Genomic DNA, 26,101 nt, shown 5'->3' with positions numbered 1-26,101 from the left:
CCGACGTGTTGCTTCTTAAAAATGTTTGATTTTATATAGGAGGTTGGCAAGGAAAGAAGTTGCCATTAGGGCCTTTACTTGAAGTTCATTCACACAAGCATGTTGTCCTTGTGGAGTTGTGGGTCCACAAGAGCTCACTGGAACAACATTGCCCAAAAGACATTAAGAGTTGTTAATTTAATCTTGTGTAGCTTCTGGAAGGGAACAAATGCTCCAGGATCAAATGAAAAACCCCTACCTTCATCTTTACACCCACGGGAGGAGGAAGAGGAGGAGGCACGTATTCCACTGTTTTTTAGCAAGAGCTGCTGCAGAAAGTGGGTGTCCTGGAGAAGATAAACCATTTTAAGAAATCATTGTCTCGTAATGGAAATTATAGTGGAGGTTTTTACAAGAATGCCTTCATTCTTACCATGCATTCCTTCTCCACTGCAGCCCGTTGACTTTTCTCCAGACTGAAATCCTTAGCACCATCATATTTGTAGGCCTTTTCTTGTTTCATGGCTATTTTCTGGTACTGGATTTTTTGCAGCAAGATTCCCAGGATTTTCATTAATTCGGTAGCCTCCTGCCACTCAGCGCCTAAGACAAAACTCAGCAAATTGACTGGATTGCTGTGAATGGAAGCCTCTAAGCACTCAAAGGAACTGTATTTTCTCACGCGAACAAACTTTTCCTGGGGAATGAGAATATATTTGGCATTCTACAGTCCTTCCCAAGGATAATAGCAGCATCATAGGAAGATTTGAACAATGGAAATGGACAGAGTGGCTTTAAAAAAATCTGTACCTCCCCCCTTCCATCCTATTATAGGCAGATTTTAAATGGGATTAGTTGTCTGGACCAGACTGGAAAACTTAAGAGATCTTTGTAACTGTGGTGAGATTCTATTTTGTTTACTACTGGTTCTGTGGGCGTGGCATGGTGGGCATGGCATGGCTTGGTGGGCATTGCAGGGGAAGGATACTGCAAAATCCCCATTTCCTCCCCACTCCAGGGGAAGGATACTGCAAAATCCCCATTTCCTCCTGATCAGCTGGGACTCGGGAGGCAGAGAATAGATGGGGGCGGGGCCAGTCAGAGGTGGTATTTACCATTTCTCTGATCTACTCAAAATTTCCGTCAGAACCTGCTGAATATCACCTCTGCTTTGTAATGTTAATTAGCTATATTTCCCACCTGAGTAGCCCATGGCTTTCAAGACCCCCGATGATTTCGTTGGAGAATTCTCACTCTCTTGGGTCCCCTTGTTTGAGATGTCCTCTTCAGAGCCCTTCAGTCTGTTCAAATCCACTTCCTGTATCATATCCTGAAATCAGAAAACTATATTTTGCAACTCATACACAGAACAATGATAAGATTATGCATGTACGTATATTAATGTAATGCTACATTAGTTCCCTGGTAAAAGTCCCAATTTTTGTCATACCTAGGGGTGTGATGTTGCATTTTATTGAAATTATTTCCTTGTCTAGTGGTCAGGTGTGGGAAACCAAGAACGGCATGAGTAAATGCTCAAAGTAGTTTTTTTAAATCACTGTTCGCCCAATAGACGGAATCTTGCTGGACTAAAGCACACTCTGCGTAAATCTCTGATAAACACTGTCAAGAATTAGGGAGGAGCTCTTTCTGCATCTCTTCCTGCACAGCAACGATTCAAGGCTGATGTATCTCTACTTCTTCTTCCTGAAACACAGCCTTGGATTCCCCCACATCATCTCTCATGAGCATCCACAAGAAAAGGCGGAAGAAAGTAACATCACTAGCATCAAAACATCCTTGTGCAAATAATGCAACTTTCGTCATCCTCGTTGCTAATATTTAAGCGATGATGTCATGACCCGCGCGACATCATTGTGGCTTGCACTGGAGGCTGGTGCTAGCCCGCCGTTGCAACTTTTTCAAATTCCGACCTTTCCTGATGTTTGGGGATACAGTTCCCAGCATTGTCAGTTCTTGTGGGAAATAGTGTATGCTTCCTGCTTCAAAATACTGACCCAAAGACTTTGAATTTTCTGACCGATTCCTCGATAAAACACTGAGACTTCAGCCCGGTGTTTGGCAAGCTGGGATGCCAGATGCAAATTCTGATCTTCTAGTTTGTCATACAAGGTGCGTACACTGAAATCTTCCAGATTTTTCACTGCGAACTGGTTACCGCCTGAAAGATACATATGATGTCAGCCTTCTTAGCACCTCCAAGACCAGAACAAGACAGGAAGAAATGATTAAATGAAGGAGGCAAGCTTCCAGATCCTCTCACAGATCGTAGGTGGTCTCAGTTGTATTGTCCTTCCCCTCTCCCCTGCCCCACATATTGAGGCTGTTGCAATACGAAACTTGGATATTTATTTATTAAACTTATATGCCGCCCATATTTCTGCTCAAAGAGATATATCTGGGATCAGATTTTGAAGGTAGAACACCAGGAAGATAACATAGATAACTAGGGTCAACTTTTAAATGGACATTTCACAAATCTTGGCTCATGTTGTTCTGAACTAGGTTGCCCAGCAACATGAAGCCAAATCCTCATCCTGATAAACCCTCTTCATTTAATTGACAGTGAATTCCTCTCCAGCAAAGTCTTTCCTCTCCCACAGTCTTTCAAGATAGTTCACAATGACCGCCCTTTGTAAGGCTTGGAGAGTGACCAGTCCGATATCCTTCAGACATGACAATACTTGGCAAGAATGCAGGAATGAACTAAATGTCTCCTGCAAACTCCACTCCACTTTTGCTCCTCTTTTATTCTCTATGGGAGGGGCCATTCACCGTCCACCTGTGGCTTTACTCCCAAGTCAACTCTTGTTCCTTAGCTGTTCCCTTCTCCTGGCAGCTCTGTGCATGCGCAGATCGGGAACAGGCTTCAGCTGTTCGTCTGCCTCACTGATGTCTGACTCCGAAGGCAGCTGATAACTGTCGGACGGCTCTGGCCGCATCTCTGCCTCCGATGCAGAGCCTTCCCCAGACTCCAGGACTGGCCCAGGTTCCTCCCCAACCTCCTCACTGTCTGAATCTGCTGCCAGCTCCGCTGGTGGGATACAACACAAGTACCTCAAAATCTGATCTAACTTTGCATCCAGAAAGCCATAATAGAGGTTAAAGACCGTGGAAATTATGAATCATCGCTGATTATTAAATGCTATGAAATCTTTTCAATGTAGCAAGCTCTTCAGCTTATATTCATTTCTATGGAATAGGCTCATAGCAAATATTTGCTTCTTATTGTTGAAATTTATAAGAGCAATTGTAATTTGTACGAGAATTGACATAATCTGGAAGGACAAAGTGGCCACACTTGAAAGTCATCTATGGTTCCAAACTACTCTTGAAGCACTTGATAGGTGAGTCAGAGATTGTTCCTGAGAACTGAGCGAGAAATGAACAAATAGAATCTACAGGATGGTTAGGAAAAGAAAAAAAACTTCCTCTCCTAATGTGAATTACAGATTATTTTAAGCAAAGGTCTTTTCCTAAGAGTAGAAATGCTGCCATCTGCTGGATGAAGCTTTCCTTCGCCACCACCGGAAAATGTTGAAGATCTCACAGAGTTTTTAAAAATAGTCTTCAGCTTATGATCATTCATTTAATCACTTGTCGTGGCCCGCCAGTGGATCTGGCAGCAGATTCGGACAGTGAGGAGGTCGGGGAGGAACATGGACCAGTCCTGGAGTCTGGGGAAGGCTCTGATGAAGGCTCTGCATCGGAGGCAGAGATGGGGCCAGAGCCGTCCGACAGTTATCAGCTGCCTTTGGACTCAGACATCAGTGGGGCAGATGAACAGCTGGAGCCTGTTCCCAGTGTGTGCAAGTGCAGAGTTGCCAGGAGAAGGGAACAGCTAAGGAACAAGGGTCAACTTGGGAGTAAAGCCACAAGTGGACGATGAATGGCCCCTTCCAGAGGGAATAAAGAGGAGCGAAAGGGGAGGGGAGTTTGCAGGAGACAATTAGTTCAATTCATTAGAGTGAAGATCTGTTCCTGACTTCTTGCCAAGTATTGTCTGCTACATAGCGGCATTTGGTAGATATCAGCCTGGCAGTTCTCCAAGCCTGAGCAAGGTCTGTAGTTGTGAAATCTCTTGAAAGAATGTTGGCTGGGACTTTGCTGGAGAGGAATTCATTTTAAACTAAATAAAAGGGGTTTTATCGAGACGAGGAGTCGGCTTCGTGCTTTTGGGAAGCCTAGGTCCGAACATCCCCATTCAAAGTTACAAAGCTAAAAAAAATGACTTATGACTGGTCCTCGTTCTTATGACTGTTGCCGCATTCCCATGGTCACGTGATCAAAAGTCACACCCTGGGGAACTGGCAAGTAGTCCCAGATGGTTTCAAAACTCGGGTCACGTGATCCTCATTTACAACTTTGCTAGGGGACCTTTGAAGAAAGTCAAGGAGAGAAGCTGGATACACTGAACAACAAAAGCAACGGCTCCTAGCAGCAAAAACGCTCATAAAATCAGAAATGCATTAGAATGAGCTTCCACCTGGCAGGTATGAACTCCAACAGCATATGGGACATCTGGAAATATTGAAACCTGTCTCAAAGCCATATTAATAATGTGCAATCTTACTGTATGGAAATAAGGGCTGAAGAATGGAGATGAACGTTCCACGCCCTTCTGATTGCTTAGGGACTAAGCAACATTGGAAAAGTAAATTCCTGGTCCCACTTATGCAACGGACCGAAGAGCTGATGCGACTTGCAAAGTATGAACAAAGTGCTTCGATTCAAATCCCGTGCATAACAATCACCATGAATCGTTGTCGCTTTACCAATTGCAATTCGTTTTGGAAATGTTAAGGTAAAACTATATCTACAAGAATGCATGGGCGAGAGGCCTCTCTTTGTGCACATGCAGCAGGGGTGGGTTCTGGCTGGCTTTATTTCCGGTTTGCTTGTGCGGCGCTTTGCGTGCTGGATGTGCACTGTGTGCGCGTGCGTAGTTCAATTAAAATTGTTCTGCGTGTGCACAGAACTCAAAAACAAAATGGTGGCGGCGACGGCAGCAAACGGGGAACCAGTTCGGGGGCGTGGCAGGCCTGTGTGGCTGCTGGTTCCAGTGACCCAGGCTGCCATACCACTACAGGTTCAGCTGAATGTGCATGTGGTATGCACATTCCCACATGCAAACTGAATGACACATTGAACAGCACAACCAAAGAGCTGGCAAGTCACCATCTGCTCAGTGTAGTATGGACTGGACCTTGACTTCATTGAGGGCCACGGGGCCTGGGTGCGCATGGCAAGCTTGACATCACTTGGGTTCGGGGTTAGGGTTAGGTGCCCAAGCACTCTGCGAGTGAAAATGGGCTCCTGAGCTCCATTTTCTGCTGAGACAGCCCCCTGCAACCCTCTGCCAGGGAAAAGGGAGCTCAGGAGGGATGCATGCCACCCTCCCGAGCTCCATTTTTGCTGGCAGGGGCACTTTGGGCCCGCCCTTTGCTGTTTCCAGGGCGGCCCCGTGGGTCAGATCTAAGCACCTTGTGTGCCATATCCGGCCCAAGGGCCTTGGGTTTGACACCTGTGGACTAGACTCTTCAAGGTCCATCTAAGAGATGCCAATGAGAATGAGAGGGCTAAGATCCTGTGGGACTCTCGGATCCAATCGGACAGGCAGGTACTGGCCAATCAAGCAGACAATAAGGTAGTGGGCAAGGACCAGAAGACAGCGGTGGTGATAGATATAGTAGTACCAGGTGACAGCAACATCAGGAAGGAATATGAGAAGCTGGGGAAGTATCAAGGCCTAAAGGAGGAACTATGGAGGATGGGGAAAGTCAAGGCCAAAGTGATTTCAGTGGCGCTAGGAACACTGGGACTATGACTCCTAAGCTGGGAGAGGGGCTCTAACAGATCTCAGGAATTGTATCAGAGCTCAGTGCCAGCAACAGCTAAGACACTGAACAGAATCCTCAGACTTCCAATCTCAGACTCAAGATTGAAGAAGACTCATACCCCCCAGAAGGGTGAGAAGGGAATATTTAACACTCATTCTCTCTGCCCCCTCTCCCTCCCTCCCTCTCTTGTCTATCATCTGTCATCTATCGACCATCTATAATCTATCATGTACATGCTTCATATTTCACCTATCATCTATCACCTATCATTATCATCCATCAATCCAGCCATCATCCATCAATCATCTATCAGGTACACGTTTCCTGTGTGTCAATCATCTATCTATCAGTTTTCATGTACATGTTTCATGCATCATGTATCAATCATGAAGTAAATGAATAGAGGAAGAAAGCCAGGATTTCCCAATGCACCCAGAGAGTTATCTCTCCCCACTCCCCACCTTTAGAAAGTTGATTGCTGGATTGCACCTTCTCTGAAAGAAGGTGACAGACTTTCTCCAGTCATTTTGGAAAACCAAATTTGGAACAGAGCTGCTGCTGCTTCTTTTTTCTGAAGACCAGGATCCATTGCTCAAGCTCCAACTGGAGAAAAGCATGTTTCCATCAGCGGCATTTGGCTGTTCCCAGAGGATGAGGAAAGAGCTAACCTTCACCACCCATTTGTGAGAATGCCAATTGTCAAGCAAGATGCTTACATAATCCAGGAAAGCTTTCTTCTCCAACATCCAGTTCTTCTCCAAAGCTTTGAGATCCAAGAGTTGTGCTGAAACGGAGGCTGAATGACAGATTGAAAGAGAACGAAATAGAGATGGAAAAACACACATCTAATCACCTGTATAAGTCACAGTCTAAGAAGCTAACCACACTGAAAAAAAGCATAATATTTGGCAACGGGATCCATACCAGAGGTTGTATTCAGCCGTTTCGGACCGACTCACCTGAACCGCTAGTGGAAATTGCACCTGGGGCTGCTCATCCATCCCAGCTCTTTGCTGTCCTATTTAGCCATGTTTTAGAAGCCGGGCGCATGCGCAGAAGGAGCATGCACAAGTAATATTCTTATCAATATTACTCTGGATTGTGAGACCCAAAACTAAAAATAACACACGGTGATTCATCCAAGCTGAATTCTTTATTGTTTTCACACCTACACAATCTTGCTGGACTCTACTATCTGCATCCACAATATACTCTGGGAGCTATTAAGGAGGAGCTGTCCTCACTCTCTTTCCCTCACACATGGTGTCAGCACTGAGTTGCCTCTTACTCTTCTGAAATGCACTCCCCCACCTTCTCACTACCTTCCATCACACGAATGGAGAGCAATATCCAAGAGGAAATTACTTACTAGAGGTAGTAGAAGTTAACCCAGAACATGTGTATTTGTCTTCTTCTCTGCTGAACTTTAGGGATTATTGAATGGGAAGAAGCCTCATCGGATGAAAGTCTTTTGAAATAAAATATTCTGGCAACTTTGGGGGTGCATCCATGGTTGCAAACCAGCTGACCTTGCTTTCGCCACTCACCTCTCTTTAATAAGCACATACTCTGATGGGATGTGATACTCTCCTAAACTCCTCCATTGGGGCTTCCACATCTTCATTGGGTTGGGAGGGCAGCTGGGAGGCCGCAGTAGGAAAAAGAGGGCAGTCAACACCACGGTGAGGAAGCCCAAGATGAAAAGGACAACTGAAAGGGCAGAAAAAAACATGGACCTGATTGAGGGAAGGGGATGCTCAGATGACTTTGCAAGTCTGATTGTGAAGCACCCCCTCTTATACTCCTGTGAATCATGGGGGTATCTGCATGAGGTGGGGAATTTAAGAGGCCATATATGCCCAATATAAGTAGAGAGGTTTTGGTTTTCCCAGTTGCAATGTATGGCTGTGAAAGCTGGACCATCATTAAGGCTGAGCGCCAAAGAATGGAGGCCTTTGAACTCTGGTGCTGGAGAAGACTCCTGTGAGTCCCTTGGACTGCAAGGCAATCAAACCAGTCAGTCCTAGAGGAGATCAACCCTGACTGCTCTTTAGAAGGCCAGATCCTGAAGAAGAAACTCAAATACTTTGGCCACCTAATGAGAAGGAAGGACTCCCTGGAGAAGAGCCTCATGCTGGGAAAGACTGAGGGCAAAAGAAGAAGAAGGGGACGACAGAGAAGGAGGTGGCTGGATGGAGTCACCAAAGCAGTTGGCATGAGCTTCAATGGACTCGGGAGAATGGTGGAGGACAGGAAGGCCTACATTGTTCATGGGGTCGCAATGGGTCAGACATGACTTCGCAACTGACAACAACAAAGTAGAGAGGACAATGGCCAACGCAGGGTTAATAACTCAGTCATTCCTATTTAGGATATTGTCTTTCATAACAAGACAAACACAGCATAGACTCCATAGAATATTTCTCATGCACCATACAGGGCTGACCTTACCTGCAATAGTTGGCCAATCGGGGGCAATATTCACGACTGGGTGCTTCAAGACTCCATGACGAGCCAGCTGGTAGGGAGAAGAAGGTTGGAAGGAAGCTGTCTGGGGATTACAGCCCAAGCTTTGCTCATTCACTACCACAATGAGCATCCGGCTTTCAACAGCATTATCCCGAAACACGTAGGTTCCAGGTTGTAGAAAAACATGGCTGAACCTGAAAGGGGGGAAAAGGCATTGGACTATGCTGTGTCAGGCCCAAAACCAAGAATGACACCTGGTGATTCTTCCAAATCTGAGTTCTTTATTGTTTTCATACCTATAGACAAAGCCTTGCCAGTCTGAGGACTCTACTATTTGCATCTACAATAGACTTTGAGAGCTATTAAGAAGGTGCTGCCTTCACCTTCTTCTCACACACACAATAATGGAATAGAATAGAATAACAGAGTTGGAAGGGACTTGGAGGTCTTCTAGTCCAACTCCCTGCCTAGGCAGGAAACCCTATACCATTTCAGACAAATGGCTATCCAACGTCTTCTTAAAGACTTCCAGTGTTGGACCATTCACAATTTCTGGATGCAAGTTGTTCCACTGATTAATTGTTCTAACTTCAGGAAGTTTCTCCTTAGTTCTAAGTTGCTTCTCTCCTTGATTAGTTTCCACCCATTGCTTCTTGTTCTAACCTCAGATGCCTTGGGGAATAGTTTGACTCCCTCTTCTTTGTGGCAACCCCTGAAATATTGGAAGACTGCTATAATGTCTCCCCTACTCCTTCTTTTCATTAAACTAGACATACGCAAATCCTGCAACCGTTCTTATATGTTTAGCCTCCAGTCCCCTAATCCTCTTTGTTGCTCTTCTCTGCACTCTTTCTAGAGGCTCAACATCTTTTTTACATTGTGATGACCAAAACTGGATGCAGTATTCCAAGTGTGGCCTTCCCAAGGCCTTATAAAGTGGTATTAACACTTCACGTGATCTTGATTCTATCCCTCTATTGATGCAGCCTAGAACTGTGTTGGCTTTTTTGGCAGCTGCTGCACACGGCTGGCTCATGTTTAAATGGTTGTCTACTAGGACTCCAGGATCCCTCTCAGAGTTACTACCATTGAACCAGGTACATGGTATCAGGGCAGAGTTGTCTCTTACTTCTCTGGAATGCAACCCCTCCCATCTGCGGACACACTTCCTCCCTACATTCCATCACTTCATGTGTGGACATCACCACCCAGAATTCCTCAGCTATTGTGTGTGGACTCTACTATCTGTATTTACCACAGACTCAGAACTATCAGGAAGGGTCTGCCTTCATCCTTTTTGTCTTGCACATAGTATCAGGGCAGAGTGGCTTCTTACGTCTCTGGAATGCAACCCCTCCCATCTGGGGACCCACTTCCTCACTACCTTCTGCAAGAGAAGGGAACCAGAAGTGTTCCAAGTGATACAGAATTGTAGTTACTATCTTGCTTCACCATTGAGTATGCCTGTTGCAACTGCTGGAGTGTGGCGACATCTGGAGGGCAGTTGCAGAATTTTCATAGCTGATTTTTTTACATGTAATACCAGCAGTGGCCAGAAAACATGGCAGAGAAAACATCAAAGGGAAAGATAGGAAGAAGCAGTGAGGTTACCTTAATTAGGAGGGAAAGGAAGAAATAATAACATCTCCAAGAAGTATCATTTGATTGCAAGCAAGAATAGGCACAGGTAACAGAAAACGAAGAAGCTAAAGCGCTCTGGCACTTAGAATTCAAACAGACGGGCACCTGCCACATAACACCCTAGACCCGTGATGGCAAACCTATGGCACATGTGCCCAAAGTGACACATGGAGTCATGTTGCCTGGCATGCACTGTGTCACCTGTTCCTCTTCTGGGTTTCTGCCCTGCGACGATCAGCTAACCTTTGTGTGTGCAGCAGTGCAGGAAACTACAACTTCACCAACTATTTCAACACTATTTTTAAATGGTCCTGTTGTCTAAATGTTTCTGCTATTGACTTATTGTATTGTATTATACATTTTTTGGCTAAAATGTAAGCTCTTTTTCTAATCATCTCAGTATTCTCTCCCTCAGATATATGTAACTAGCTGAATACCCATGCTCCACTATGAAACTATGTGATCAGGCTTGATAAATCACCACTTACAGCTTGAAAATAAATGAGTGGTTACGATCGGCCTCTCCTCTCCCCTTCTCTCCCTCAGGCTTGCCCCACAGAGGCCTCTCCTATGTTATCCCCTTCTCTCCCTCAATCTAACTCCTTAGCATCAGAGCGTTTTTCAGATGGGGAGAGGGAGTAGAATGTCTAAACTCCCAGCCCACAAGCCAGGTGAGTCACACACTGGTCACACCCACGCCCAAGTGGCAGTATGAACAGAGTTCTTTTCAGATGGGGAGAGGGAGTAGAACGTCTAATTCCTTAGCATCAGAGTGTGTTAATAATACCATAAGAAATACTAATGACTTGATGGTCATTTCAAAAAATCCTTTCTTAGCGAGCATCTAGAAGCCAAGAAGAACATACGTGCCAAATTTCAAGTTTGCAAGCTTTACGGTTCTGGAGATTTCGTGATGATGCATGAGTGGTATTTGTCTTTTATATACAGTACATAGATAACCCCAAGTCAGGAATTCATTCTACTTTTTGTTTAAGGCTGGAACCTCTCAGATAATTTCTTAAGGCAAAAGGAGAAACCTGAAATTGCCTTTGAACGAACCTGGAAATGTTGAGCTGGGTTTCTCGGATGAGGTGGTCCAGCCTTCTGAATGCCCCAAAATCCCAGTTGGGGTTGCTATTATAAAGATGTTCCTTCTGGTAGACAGGGTAGTGGCTAGAAGCCCGATCTGGGAAGAATTGGCAGACAGTGACTTCTACACAGCATGAGTTAACTTTTTTTTTTCTGCATGGCCCAAAAAATGTTGTCTGTTGACCGTCATTTAATATTTAGAGTTAGCTCAACACCAACAATTTCCCCCCCATCAGCCCTGGATTAAAAGACACTGTTGTTCACATTTCCTGAATCTATTGAGCCAACATGTCCATTTCAAAGGGGAAAACAATTGAGTTCAGGTGCCAGGACTTACTGGAGGGATTAATGCTGAGCTGGAAAAATATAGCATCTCCTACCACCAAACATGCGACAGGATTTGGGATGGTAGGCAAATGTTGGCGTGATGTGTCCCGCCGATATCTTGGCTGTGAATCTCCTAGAGCAGCAAAGATAAACATGTGAAAGTAAATACACTTCCTTGGTTCTCTTTTTAAAAAAAATAACACTGTGGGAAAGTGAATCATAAATTATTGCCTAGCTAGGAACTTCTCATCATTGCCTTATTCTCCTGCGTGCCAGCCAGCTGATCATTGGATGTGCATGCACGCTAGAACCAGGAAGTTCATCTCTGACACTCAGCGCGCATGACACTCAGTGCTGAAAAGGCTCCCCATCACTGGCCTAACTGCTTCGAAAGAAAGAAATTAAAAGTGCAGAGAAGAGCAACCAGGATGATTAGGGGACTGGATGCTCAAACACACAATGAACAATTGCAGAAACTGGGCATGGCTAGTGAAGAGAATGACCAGGGGAGACATGAGAGCAGTCTTCCAATATTTGAGGGGCTGCCCCAGAGAGGAGGGAGGTGAAACTATTTTCCAAGGCCAGACAAGGAATAATGGATGGAAACTGACCAAGGAGAGATTCAAACTAGAAATAAGGAGGAACTTTCTGACATTGAGAACAATCAACCCATGGAACAAAAGTTGCCTTCGGAAGTTGTGGGAGCTTCATCACTTGAGACTTTCAAGAAGAGACTGGACTTCTCAGAAATGATGTAGGGTCCCCCACTTGAGTTGTGTGGGGGTCCCTTCCAACTCTGTTAAACTGGCTCAAAGAGGAGTAAGTGATCTGTGATCCTCCTCAGGTTGTTGGGACTTCGATACCTATTAGGGGGGCGACACCCAGGAGCAGAGCCTTCTCTGTGGTGGGCCCAGCCCTATGGAATGACCTCCCCCGTGACATCAGGATTACTTCCGATCTCCGCTCCTTCCGTGTACAGCTGAAGACCCACCTCTTTCAATTATCCGGCCTGGCTCAATCGCAATCGTAATTTTCCCATTCCTCCAAACTGTTTTTTAAATTGTTCTTAAATATTAATTTTATTGGGTTTTTACAATTGGGGTATTTTAAAGTAGATTTTTAACTGTCTATTGTTGTAATTTGTTTCCTCCTCCGTGTATATGTATATGTGTTGTGTATGTATGTACGTTTGGTGTTGTTATGTATTTTATGTTATATGCTCCATTGTACGCCGCCCCGAGTCCTACTTGGAAAGGGAGCGGCTAATAAATCCAAATTTATTATTATTATTATTATTAGCTTCAGACAGGATGGCCATCCTTTAAGGGAGAAGGGAGGGGAGTATAGCAAAATTTAAGTGAGCTGCAGATCCCTCCGTTACTGACGAAATCTCACATTTTACCTGAGAGGAAAATATCAATCATGTCTGGGTTGGAGGGAAGGAAGCCTAAAACACCACTGGGGCCGAAGACCGTTAAATGGACCTGCTGGATTTCTTGAAAGTGATGATCTGGTCCAAGAACATTTGGTATCTCCTGTAAAGCAGAGAAGAACCAAGGTGGGAAGGAGAACAGGAAGTGCCTGCCATGAATCTCCACCATGCTGGTTTGTAAAGAGAAAGAAGGAGCACATTTGTCTGGGATGTTTTCAGGCCGTTTGGTTGGCCATTTTTCAGGCCAAAATGGCCTGAAAACAGCCCAAAAAATGACCTGAGAACGGCCCAAAAATGGCTTGAAAATGGTCTAAAAAACAGCCTGGGGGTTTTGGGCATTTTTTTGGCCGTTTTCAGGCAGTTTTCCAGCCATCCAGTGCCCGTGAAGACCAGCTGGTGGCACGTGTGCCCACAGAAAGAGCTCTGTGTGCTACTTTTGGCATCTGTTTCATAGGTTGGCCATCACGGTTCTAGTCCTGTGATTCTACGTTAACCACTTTTGCCTTTCTACTTCTCATCATTTCCAAAGCAATTCCCAAGATTTCTCTGCAACCTTGAAGAAAGCTATTATTGTCGTCACTCTCTTTCAGTGTCGCTCCCTCCTGTACAGAAAAGCTTGCATGCAAAGCACAAGCACGCGCCATCATCCAGGCTATACTTCAGACATCCCCTTACTCACTCGTTCCTTGCCCCCCTTGATGGTGAGGAGCAGCACTCTTTCCGGGCCAAACTTGAGGGAGAGTCTAGGGGATCGCAGCAAGCAGAGCTGGTCGCAGAGCTCTTCGGCCGAGACGTACCGCTCACAGTGACATCTTAAGAGACCAAGAAAAGCAAAGGACCAGCATGAGTCTCCATCTGGGAGGAAGGGAGGATTTTAAACTTTGCTTTCCTAGAGCAACATCTGGGGCTGAGAAGTGGGAAAGCATAGATCAAGGGGCGGTAGCTCAAAGTCATTAAGGGCCACATCAGGGTTGTGTTTGACCTTGGGGAGGACCGGGATAGGCGTGGCCAGGGTGGGCATGGCCAGCTCGATGTCATTTGTGTCTGTGGTGGCCCAAGCGCTCTGCCAGCGAAAATGAGCCTCCAAGCTACATTTTCGGCTGCGATGGCCTCTTGCAACCCTCTATCAGTGAAAATAGGCCACCTCCCCAGCTGCGTCTTTGATGGCAGAAGAATTGTGGGCCAGTTATTCGCTGTTTCCAGGGTGGCCCTGCAGGCCAGATCTAAGCACCCCATAGGCGGGATCCAGTCCTCGGGCCTTGAGCTTGTCACCCCTGGCATAAATCAAAATGGACACTGTAGAAGCTACAAGAACAGAATTCTCTAAGGCAGCCTTCCAACTTGCCTTTTTTAGATTTGTTAGTCTGCAACGGGCTAAGAATTCTGTGTGGAAGACACCAGGCTAGAGAAAATTACACTTCAGAGATGCTTGTCAAGTTCTGTTTCCTTCTGCGTTGACCACCAGACATACTGTTGTGGTCAGCTGCCGGCCGGCAGAGCCAGCAGCAGAGTTGGACAGTGAGGAGGTTGGGGAAGAACATGGGCCAGTCCTGGAGTCTGGGGAAGGCTCGGGCAAGGGCTTTGCATTGGAGGCAGCGAGGGGGCCAGGGCCATCTGGTAGTTATGTGCTGCCTCCGAAGTCTGACATCAATGAGGTAGAAGAACAGGGGGAGCCTGTTCCCAGTTTGCGCATGTGCAGAGCTGCCAGAAGGCAAGAACAGTTACAACAAAAGGGGTGACTCAGGAGTAAGGCTTGGAGGTGATTGGCCCCTCCCGTAAGACATAAAGGAGGAGCAAATGCACGTGAGACTTTGCAGGAAGCAATTTTGTTCATTCTAGTCGGTTTACATTCTGAAGCTTTGTTTTGACTCTGTGCTCCGTTTGGCCTTGCAAAACTAATTGGCAATTAGGTCTTTGGCAGCATTTCAAGGGAGATAAAGGTGGGTGCTTATCAGCCTTACCCTGAAAGACAGTGGCAGACTTCTGTCAGACTCTTCACAGATTGGTTGTGAATCATTATGGGCTGTGAATGAACATAATTCACAGCCATTTAAATAAAAAGAGAGTTTTTGGGACTAAGAGTTAGATTTTTACTATCTCAGGTCAGAACACATACCCCACAAAAAAATCTAATTCCAAAAAATAAGACACAGAGGGGATGGTCTAGATTTCAGCTCAGGGGGTAGCAGGTGAGTGGATTTCATCTCACCAACACAGTAGTGTTTTCTGGAAAGTTGCAGCTTACATGCCAAGCTCGGCGTGAAGTTCTCCATTCCCTGGATAACAAATTAAGGAGCAGTTGTACAGTTCAGGGATGACACATTTGCGTGTAGATGCCAGACGGATCTGCCCTGGAGAACAGCGTTCCTCTATCTGAGAGGAGGAGGAGGAGGAGTGGGGGGAAGGAAAAGACGGAGAAGTAAAGGATGAAAGAGAAGAAGAAGAAAGAGAAGGGGGGAAAATTAAGAAGCAAGTCCACCAGCACTCCCACAGAATATAGTTACCCTTCACCCTTCATCACCTGAGGTTGACAATCTTGGTCGCTGTTGCTATCTGAGCTTTTTCCCCCTCTTTCATCATAATAAAGGTATCCTGCTTGACAGATGCAAGATCCATCTGATTCCTGAAAACTCCGGTGCATACCAAGGCAGGTGCAATTAGTCGCACCTAGAGAAAGCGACAGGTGTCAGCCTTGCGAGGCAGATCAAACAGAAAGCATGACCAGGTGAACTGATTCTGCTGTATTGGAAGGTTACATTAACAGAACTTTGCAAGTCTGAAAGTACATTTCTCTCCCCTTCGTCCCCTATACAGTCCAAGAAATTAGGGAGGGTCCCTTGGGAGCTGGTTGCCCTGCCCACTTTCCTTCTGTGGGCTAAGTTGCTGTCGGGTTTCCGAAAGATGCCCTAATTGATTCATGAGCCTCGAGCCAAGTTTCAAAAGAAAACCATTTATTAGGAGCACCATTTTGGCAGTACCATATTGCAGTCATAATGCAAAAAGAGCAATCTGGAACTGCAAAACGGTTAGACCCACTCTATTTACATCACCTCTCTTATCATACTTTCAGCTTCAACCTCAATAATACACGGGCAAATGATTGCTCCAAACTCGATTGCAGAAATTACGACTTCAGCAACAGAGTGGTCAACGCCTGGAATGCTCTATCCGACTCTGTTGTTACATGCTCAAACCCCCACAGCTTCAACATTAAACTGTTGACGATGGACCTCACCCCATTCCTAAAAGGTCTGTAAAGGGGGCGTGCATAAGCGCATCAGCATGCCTACCGTCCCTGTCCTACTGTTCCCACCTATTTGTATTCATTTCTTTTGTTTATATCCATGTTTATATTTATACCTGCTATCTTGTGCATGCTTTACAAACTAATAAATACAAATACACATAGTTGTCACCCGGTGATCCCAAAGTGCACAATACTCACCTTCTCGTGATGTTGAGGAGCTCCCACATGGAAAACAGCCAGTTTGGGCAAGGATGTGATTGAAAAAACCAGCAGGGCACAGGCTGCATTCCCCCAGGTGCTTTCCCAGGCTGCTATTCCGATAGGTGCCTGGGGGGCAAGGAGCAGGAGAAGAGGCCTGGAGAGGACAGAAATATCCCGGTGGACAGGGATGCTGGAGGAAACTTGCAGTGCCTGATCGAGGAAGGGAAGAAAGGAATATTGATGAGACAATATAGTTGTCTAGCCTGGAGCTCTGCAGCCCTCTACCAATTTCCCCCAATTTTCCACTGTCTTGAAGCTTGAGTTGTGATAAAAGGGCAATTGGTGAAAAAATTGGGGAGTGATTGCTGAGTAGAGGATTGGAATCAGTGGTTGAAATGGCTCCTTCCAGTTACAGGGCACTGATCACCAGGAGTATGCAAACATCAGACGCAGAGATTTGAACGTGAATTGATCAAATGGCCAAATCAAATTCATTGTCTAAAGCCCACAGACTGTCCCTGGTTCCCCATCCATGATTGGACTGAATTTGGGCCCAGTCAAGTCTGCTCTTTCTTCCCCCTATGTGGACCTGACCATCTGAATGAAATGAACGCAAGAGATTGTCAAGAGTTAAAAGTCTGAATGGAATTGATGATTCGGTTCCAATCAGCATATGTTTCGCACTGAATCCATGCAGATCAGATCAAACCAGATAGTCAACATGATTGGAAGTCCTGTTAACTGTTCTCCAATGCCATTTCAACTCCATCGACATACAAATCAAAGAAGAGTCAACGTACGTTTTGGCCCAACTACTTTGATATGCTCAAGATTGCTCTCCATCCCACCAACCCCCCTTTCCACCTCAATCTTCTACAACGCCCTTTTATAAGGTTCCTGTTGCGTGTCCCTCTTTCTTAGGTAAAGGTAAAAGTTCCCCTTGCACATATGTGCTAGTCGTTCCTGGCTCTAGGGGGCAGTGCTCATCTCCGTTTCAAAGCCAAAGAAGACATCTCCATAGACATCTCCGTTTCAAAGCACTGTCCGAAGACATCTCCATAGTCATGTGGCTGGCATGACTAGATGCCAAAGGCGCATGGAATGCTGTTACCTTCCCACCAACGGTGGTTCCTATTTTTCTAATTGCATTTTCACATGCTTTCGAACTGTTAGGTTGGCAGAAGCTGGGACAAGTAACGGGAGCTCACTCTGTTACGTGGTGCTAGGGATTTGAACTGCCAAACTGCTGACTTTTCTGATCGACAAGCTCAGCATCTTAGCCACTGAGCCACCGCGTCCCTCTTTCTGATGGGTAGCCTAGTGTTAGAGTTACACATGGGTGAGGCTGACAAGAACAGTGAAGAGGTGGATTCCTTTCTTCCTTCATAAATCAGAGGAGCATCTAACACTCATGGATTGCCATTTCTTGAATGAACTGCTTCAAGAACAGACTTCAGTGAGAAGCACCTCACTTAATCACCTGGAGGACAGCTGAATCCCGCTGGGCAGGGCAAACAGGGTGGGTGGGGACCCAGATTGTTCTCGTAGGTCCCTGCATCACAGGCCTTGCAACATTTATCTGAGGAGCCCCTGAGACCCGATACATTCAGGGCTATATAACCAGCTTGGCACGGCTGTGGTTGGGCACTTCCAGGAGGGCAGTAGTAGGGATAGACACACCTGAACCAAAGAGAGAAGTTGGGTGAGTGTCCTAGTCACCTTCACCTAACATCTGATGAAGATGTCAGGGTTCCAAATAGCATCCAAAATTAAATCAGAGTCCAAGGCAAAGGATTGCTCAAAGTTCCAATTTATTAAGAGAGCCATGTTGGCACATCTGGGAAAACCCGGATTTGAAAGCTTCCCGGTTTTCCCACCCAGTAGAAAGTTCAAAATCTTGCCCCCACACTCACAAGTCTATCACATGGTCCAATCTCCCACTGCCAGGCTGGCAGTTCCACCCATCCAATTCCGGCCAGGTGCAGAGGTGCAGAGACAAAGGATGACCTTGGCTTTCTAGAAATGAATTTTGTTTTGGCTACATAGCATCTACTCCATACAATTTCCCTCCCATTTTCCCACAGTAGAAAAGAGATAGTAGAATAATAGAAATTGTGGCAGGCCAAGGATCGAAGAGGAATATGGCTGCAGGCCTGACAGAAGATTTCCCCTACCTTCAGTGTGCAGCATCATGCAAGTTGCCTCTGCTAAAAGCTGGAGGAGAAACTTGGATTTCTGATTCAACACGGACACAAACACACACACACACACACACACACACACACCAGTGACCCACCCCTAACCCCAACATCTTGGTCCTCAGAATTTACATGGGACATTTCTGCTGAATATTCAGTTCCTGAATAAAAAGAAAAGGTGTTGCCTTCCAAATACCCCTCTTTCCAATTTCCAGATCTTGGGGTGGCTTGAGATGAGACAATCTTGGGAAATAAATGGAATTGTTCTGTTTTAAGACAACTGTAAAAATAGCAACAGCACTTAGACATATACAACTCTGTAGTGCTTTACAGCACTCTCTGGGTGGTTTACAACATCAGCATATTGCCCCCATCAATCTGGGTCCTCATTTTACCAATCTAAGAAGGATGGAAAGCTGAGTCAACCTGAGGAACTATCAATCAAGTAAGGCTGCCCAAAGGCCGAAATGAAGACACACTTAGTCATACACAACCCCAACTGGGATGTCACCAATATCCCTTCTCCCTTGGTTGCCCTTAGCAAAAGCAAACATTTTCCAACTTATCCATCCCATTCAATGGGCCACCGCTGTTGACCATGTTCTTCTTTTGCACAGGGTGTCATGATTCTCCTTCTCTGCTCACCCATCGGGGCAGGGAAGGCAGCTGGCTTGCTCCTCCAAATCATTATACGACCCCGCTGGGCAAGGCAGTGGATTAGCTGTTCCTTGAGGACAATAATACCCTGGAAGAGAAATGGGCAAAGTAGTGAAAGCAGCAGGGTCCCCTTAGAGCCCAGGCAAGATTGAAGACGAGCACAAAGAAGTTCTCTCTCTCTTTCAGAGCAATTCTGAAAAAGGCTTCTGGAAATAATGAAGGTCTGTGTTTCTTTTAGGTCAGGACCAAAAAGAAGATGCGACAGACTCTTTTGTAAGAAAAGAGGAAATTGTGCTGCAGAGCATTAATCTCAAGACCTGGAGAGAAAAACATCTGAGAAAACACTATTTTTTTCTCGGATTAATTCTTTGGGAGAGAAAAATGCAACCGGTAAGGAAATGCACACCTACACATGCCATTTTTTAAAAAAAACAAAAACAAAACAAAACATTCCATCGATTCACTCATTTCAGGAGATTTGTATCGGATTTCGTTCCACCCAATTTAAGATAGGAATTTTCTTACAGTCCCACTTGGAGATGCTAAGGACCGAATCTTTGCCCTTCTGAGGACATGCTAGCCTACTGAGAGCTGACCCAGATTTTTGCTGGGGAAATAGATCATTATCTGAAGATCGAACCATCATTCATAGAGTTATGAAGGTAAAGGTTCCCCTCACATATATGTGCTAGTCGTTCCCGACTCTAGGGGGCGGTGCTCATCTCCATTTCAAAGCCAAAGAGCCAGCGCTGTCTGAAGATGTCTTCGTGGTCATGTGGCCAGCATGACTCAACACCGAAGGCGCACAGAGCGCTGTTACCTTCCCACCAAAGATAGTCCCTATTTTTCTACTTGCATTTTTACATGCTTTCAAACTGCTAGTTTGGCAGAAGCTGGGACAAGTAACGGGAGCTCACTCCATTACATAGCACTAGGATTCGAACCGCCGAATTGCCGACCTTTCTGATTGACAAGCTGATAATTTTGGGAGTTCTCTCATTTGTTTCCCAGGAATGCCAAACAAAATAATCCTGTTGACTCACAGAGAGAATGAAAAGAAGGAAATCTATTCATATCTATAAAGATGCAGACATATCACCATGGCTAGAAACTCACCCTTTTCAAGAAAGAGCCAGAGTGAGGGAAGTGTGGATGTAAGGATCTCTGCAGTGCAGAGTCTTGATAGATGAAACAGCTTTGCCCACTAGAAAACTCACCTTTGGGACATAACTGTGGCAAATGACCAGGTATACAGTACTTCCCTTCTGGACACGAGGGGCACCATTCTTTTCCATGGGTCTCTGCCATGTATGTGCCAGGAAGACAGGGAATTGGGGCTGCACTGCCTGAGGGACAGTAGTGACCTACAGGGCAGGGGGCACCTGAAATCCCATCCATGGGTCTTGGGGTGGCAGATCTTGCAATGCAATAAAACCTACCAAAGTAGCGAGAGAAACAAATATTGATTAATAATGAGGGAGAGTCAAGTCACTTGCAGTCATTGAAAAGGAGGCCACCAACGGGGCCATGTCAAGAAGAATTACTTCTGCATCTTGGGCTCAATGCTACCCAAGCCATTGACCACAAACCAGGTAGTTCCTAATTTTTCTACTTGCATTTTTAGATGCTTTCGAACTGCTAGGTTGGCAGAAGCTGGGACAACTAATGGGAGCTCACTCCATTATGCGGTGCTAGGGATTCGAATCACTGAACTGCCGACCCTGCTGATCAACAAGCTCAGCATCTTAGCCACTGAGCTACTGCGTCCCTGTTAGGCTTTTATCCTACCATTATTATTTTTATAAGTAACTCAAGGTGGCAAGCACACATAATACTCAATGTCTATGGGGATTCTCTGTCATCCAGATCGTGGTTGTCCCAAAGATGCTTTTTCAAGAGGCAACTGGACTTTCTGGTTTTTCTTTGAAAATTTCTCATCCAAGAAGGTCATCCAAGAAGCTCATTCAAGAAGCTCAACCAAGAAGCTCATCCAAGAAGCTCATCCAAGAAGCTCATCCAAGAAGCTCATCCAAGAAGCTCAATCAAGAGCTGAAGAAGCTTCTTGGATGAGACACTTCTTCAGAGCTGAAGAAGCTTCTTGGATGAGAAGTGAAACGTCTTCAAAGAAAATTCAGAAAGTCCAGTTGCTTCTTGAAAAAGGAACCATTGGTACCTACATAATGGGACCTACATTGGGACCTCTTTCCTCCTCTTATTTTCCCCACAACAACAACCCTGTGAGGCGGGTTGGGCTGAGAGAGAGGGACTGGCCCAATGTCTACCAGCCAGTTTTTAATGCTCAAGATGGGACTACAACTCACAATCTCCTAGTTTCTAGCCTGGTGCCTTCACCACTAGACCAAACTCAATAAGGATCAGGGAGAGCTAGGGAATAATTTGCAGAGGAATGTCAAATGTTAATAAAAGGTTGGATAAAATAAGGGAAAGTAAAAGAAAAAAAATACAGCTGGACAGTTAATATCTGCAGCTGAATCTGTTGTTTGATTATGTCAGAGTATATTCATGAACTGGAATAGGGCAAAGCAACAAGATCAGCCAATGGGAGCTGAAACACTTTGGAGCCTGGGCGTGGCTTAGTTCTATAGCTCTGAGTCTGTGCTGGGCTCAAAAGCTAGTCTGCTGCTGGATCTGAAACTAATCTCTCCTCTCTACCACATTGGAAGAACCCCTCTTGGTATTGTATATATGTCTCATGTGTTCTTATGTATATAAAGAGAAGCTAATGAATCCTACTGAATCAGTTACCTGTGTGTGCTTTCTGGATTTGATTTCTGCAACACACTCTGACAGATTATATGACACACATATATAGACAGAGATATTCACATTCATAGATTAAAGATGAAGACGTCTCTGGTACATACCCAGCATCACAGTGGCCAGATGGGGACACAAGGCCGGTGCTATTGCAGTAGTAACCTCCAGGGCAAGACTTGCAACTCTGGAGATCTGGGTTCCCGTCATCTCCAGACCATGTTCCAGCTGGGCAGGTCAATGGAATGAGAGCTCCTAGAAGGAGAGCAATGGGTCCATTTGGCCAATGAAGGAGAGACATTTGAAGGAGCCAAACTGAAGGAGAGGTTCCTGTACCTGAAAGGCAGTAGTGCCCAGCAGGACAAGGCTGTCCAGATACTCCATCAGTTGGGTTCGGAACGTGAGCTCCACCTTGGCACCAAAATCCTGCAGCGCAATCACCTAAACATAAAGGAAAATCTTGTTCTTTCCCAGCAGCACAAAGTCCTCATCCCGATAAGCCCTTTTTATTTAATCTAGAGTGAAGTCCTCTCCAGCTAAGTCTTTCCTCTCCCACAGTCTTTCAATATAGTTCACAGTTACCGACCTTTATCAGGCTTGGAGAGTGGCCAGGCCGATATGTTTCAGACACCACAATACTTGGCAAGAATGCAGGAATGTCTCCTGCAAACTCCCCTCCCCTTTTGCTCTTCTTTTATTCTCTATGGGAGGCGCCATTCACTGTCCACCTGTGGCCTTACTCCCAAGTCAACCCTTGTTCCTTAGCTGTTCCCTTCGTCTGGCAACTCCGTGGTCATGTGGCTGGCATGACTCAATGTCAAAGGCGCACGGAGCACTGTCACCTTCCCACTAAAGGTGGTTCCTATTTTTCTACTTGCATTTTACGTGCTTTCGAACTGCTTGGTTGGCAGAAGCTGGGACAAGTAGCGGGAGCTCACGCGGTTACGCGGCACTAGGGATTTGAACCAGTGAATTGCCGACCTCTCTGATCGACAGGCTCAGAGTCTTAACCACTGAGCCTGTAGTGATTCTATTAATAACCAGGCCAAGAAAGAAAGGTCATAACATTGAGCACGGCTCACTGAACAACTGCTTTGCTTAGCAATGGAAATTCTGATCTCAGTTATGGTCATAAGTCAAGGGCTACCTATACAAGACTTAGTCACTCTGCCCATTATGTTACCATGACGTGAAATTCAACAACTTGCAAAGGGGCTAGTTCTTCATTTTTGGCACAGAGCATACAAAATACGCTTCCTAAAACATTAATACCATCCTTAACCTTGGACTTCTTTTTCTGCCTTACCTGTTGATCCTGACAATCCGGGAGATGAACAATATTTTCCTGGTGGGCAGTTCTGACATTCCAGAATCTTTGTTAACCTTGGCTTGGCTCCAAAGGTCCCCAGGGGGCAGCTGTACTGTGTGGCCCACTGGGTCCCTGTGGGGCAGTAAAATCCTTGTGGACATGGGTAGAGGGTATAATTGCTGACAGGCCCTTCCTTACTGTCACAGTAATAACCTGAAACAAGGAAGTAGAGAACTGAAGTTGGCCGCTGATTGAGTGCAACAGGAGAGAAGAAATCTGCAGTGATTTTTCAGCCATAGGTGATGTCAGGGTTACAAGTAACATCTCTAACGAAAGAAGACTCCAAGGCTTGAGGTTCCTCAAAGTCCCATTTTATTATTTATTGGCATGTCTGGGAAAACCCGAATATGAAAGTTTTCAGGTTTTCCCCACCCAAATGAAAGTTCCTATAGCTAAACTTTTTGGCTACAGTATTGATTGGGAGAAATGGGGAAAAAAGATGAAATGAAAATTATAAATTGACAATGGCAGTAGCCTACAAGGAAAATATGTATAATATGTTCTATAGATGGCATCTCCCACCAGCGAGACTGGCTAAAATGTACCCGAACTTATCACCGGACGATTGGAAATGTAGGCAAAATTAAGGAACATATTACCACATGTGATGGTTATGCCCAAAGGCTAAACAATATTGGAGTAATAATAATAATAATAATAATAATAATAATAAATTTGGATTTATTAGCCGCTCCCTTTCCAGGCAGGACTCGGGGCGGTAGAGTAGAATAAGAAAATGGCTCGAAGAAATTACTAAACAGCAAATAGATATTAACTATTTCTATTGGGAATATCTACAAGGAAATATGACAAAAAAACCCACAATATTTAATTATACATATCATAACGGCAGCGAGAATAACATATCCACAAAATTGGAAGACTAATAATATACCAACAGAGGGGAATGTTATAATGGAAGTGTTAGAGTTTGCAGAGATGGACAAATTTACAAAAGAAATAAAAGAAAAAGAGGAAACAGGGTGTTATATGGTATGGAATGAGTGGTACAAATGGCTAGAGGAGAGGTGTAAAGCTTAAGGAAGGACGAAATGAAGAAGACACAAGAGTTAGAAATTAGCAAGGTATAAATAGAGATGAAAAAAACATGTATGCATGGAATGAAGGATTGTAAATTAAGGAATGTATATAATAGTATCATGTGTATAGACAAAGGGGACCAGAAATAAGGAGGGAGAAGTACATTTACAAAGGATATATACCGAGGCGGAAATGTTGTACAGAAGGAAATTGCAAAAAATAAATAAATGTCTTTTTAAAAAGAAAGTTCAAGTTCCTGCCCAGCATCCACATGTCCATCACATGGTCCAATCAGACACCATCCAAAATAAGAGACGCCTCCCAGTCACACCACTGCAGCTGCAGGGCAAAGTGTCCTTGACTCTGAGAAAGGAATGTTGTTTAGACTATATATCTCCCATACGCCATACAATCCCCGCTCCCATTTTCTCACAGTAGAAAATTGTGGCAAAATGAAGGCCCAATGTAAAAGATGGCTTCCAGGTCTGACAGATGAGAAAGATCTTGAGTGCCAAATATCTCTACCTTCCTTGCATTCTCCAGTGGGGGTGGTCAATCCAGAACCTTCACAGTAAAATCCAGAAGGGCAGAGTTGACATTCAGAGACTGCACTTTGGCCAAATCGATTTGAGAAGGTCCCTGGTGGGCAGAGGCGGGGCGCCATAGACCCCACAGCTTGGGGGGGGGGAAGAGGTTGCAAGAAACAAGGGTTAGATAACCATTAAAACTGAAATAGACACTCTTCCTCCATCGAGGTTCTGGCTCCAGATACTCCTGTCCAGATCAGGAAAAGAAAAAGGTGCTAGATAACAATATTATGCTCTTCATTTTTTAAAAATTCTAGCCTTTCTACAAGGTGGCCGGGAGTTTTTCTCCTGCAGAAGAAGCAAGTTATAGAAAAGATTGTGCTGCAAATATCAGAATATAGAAAGTGACATGAAGGCAGGAGACAAAATAAGTATTCGTTGCCAGCAGGAGGTTTTGCCAGAAGAATCCTCATAGAATTCTTTATTGGCCAGGTGTGATTGGATACACAAGGAATTTGTCTTTGGTAGAATAGAATAGAATAGAATAGAATAGAACAGAACAGAACAGAACAGAACAGAATATAGAAAATGAATGGAATGGAGTGGAATAGAATAGAATAAAATATAGAAAATGAATGGAGTGGAGTGGAGTGGAGTGGAGTAGAATAGAATAGAATAGAATAGAATGGAATGGAATGGAATGGAATGGAATGGAGTGGAGTGGAGTGGAGTGGAGTGGAGTGAAATGGAATGGAATGGAATGGAATAGAATAGAAGTTTTGCAACACAGATAGTTTTGTCCAAATTGAGTGGTGGGGTGGCCTAGAGGTGGAGCTCTTGCCTCACAATCAGGAGGCCATGAGTTCGATCCTAGGTAGAGGCAGATATTTCTCTCTCTAGGCACAATGAGAATATCTCTGCTGAACAAAACTCCGCTTTGGCAACAGGAAAGGCATCTGGCCAGTAAACACTCAGCTCCATTCAGTTGCCCAGACTCCACCCCGATGCAAGGGATTATGAGGTCATTAAAAGAAGATGATTCTTTCATCCAAATTATACCGGGGCTAGTACTTGAGGTTATGGCTTAATTAATAAATGTGTACAATTTTATAAGTGAATCCTGGTTAATTTATTAATTAAACCTAGTCCTGGTTCTTCGTTTTGGAAATCGGATCACTTTAAGTATCCAGGAAAGTGATAATGCAACTCACGGCAATGTGTCCCCGGAGGACAGATGTTGCCAGTAATCCCATCAAGCGGCTTGGGAGAAGAAGAGCCTCCAATGCAG

General features: G+C 45.0%; 2 protein-coding genes across 2 annotated transcripts in view; both read right to left on the bottom strand.

Moving 5' to 3' along the window:
* LOC309396008 (uncharacterized protein) overlaps positions 1-18,549 on the bottom strand; it is a 26,184-nt gene extending 7,635 nt beyond the window's left edge. Inside the window, exons 1-15 of the mRNA XM_081960717.1 lie at positions 17,727-18,549; positions 16,244-16,456; positions 15,320-15,465; positions 15,044-15,171; positions 13,478-13,610; positions 12,769-12,901; positions 11,377-11,499; positions 11,010-11,136; positions 8,292-8,503; positions 7,388-7,550; positions 6,557-6,636; positions 1,998-2,161; positions 1,180-1,309; positions 413-582; positions 239-326 (exon numbers count right to left, since the gene is read on the bottom strand). Coding sequence (XP_081816843.1) covers positions 239-326; positions 413-582; positions 1,180-1,309; positions 1,998-2,161; positions 6,557-6,636; positions 7,388-7,550; positions 8,292-8,503; positions 11,010-11,136; positions 11,377-11,499; positions 12,769-12,901; positions 13,478-13,610; positions 15,044-15,171; positions 15,320-15,439 — 1,771 coding nt within the window. The 5' untranslated portion in view covers positions 15,440-15,465; positions 16,244-16,456; positions 17,727-18,549. The remainder of the gene's footprint in view (positions 1-238; positions 327-412; positions 583-1,179; positions 1,310-1,997; positions 2,162-6,556; positions 6,637-7,387; positions 7,551-8,291; positions 8,504-11,009; positions 11,137-11,376; positions 11,500-12,768; positions 12,902-13,477; positions 13,611-15,043; positions 15,172-15,319; positions 15,466-16,243; positions 16,457-17,726) is intronic.
* On the bottom strand, positions 16,211-26,101 carry LOC309396007 (uncharacterized protein; the record flags this gene model as incomplete). Its single annotated transcript, XM_081960716.1, has 6 exons — positions 26,025-26,101; positions 24,812-24,961; positions 23,183-23,398; positions 22,213-22,317; positions 21,987-22,131; positions 16,211-16,400 (listed from the first exon to the last, which is right to left on the bottom strand). Exons 2-6 carry the CDS (start codon positions 24,948-24,950, stop codon positions 16,211-16,213), a joined length of 795 nt encoding a protein of 264 aa, XP_081816842.1. The 5' UTR covers positions 24,951-24,961; positions 26,025-26,101.

The sequence above is a fragment of the Natrix helvetica genome (genome assembly GCF_964273705.1).
Source record: "Natrix helvetica genome assembly, chromosome: 8".
Lineage (NCBI taxonomy): Eukaryota > Metazoa > Chordata > Lepidosauria > Squamata > Natricidae > Natrix > Natrix helvetica.
The sequence above is the reverse complement of the archived record's forward strand: the minus strand, read 5'-3'. Positions and strand labels throughout refer to the sequence as shown.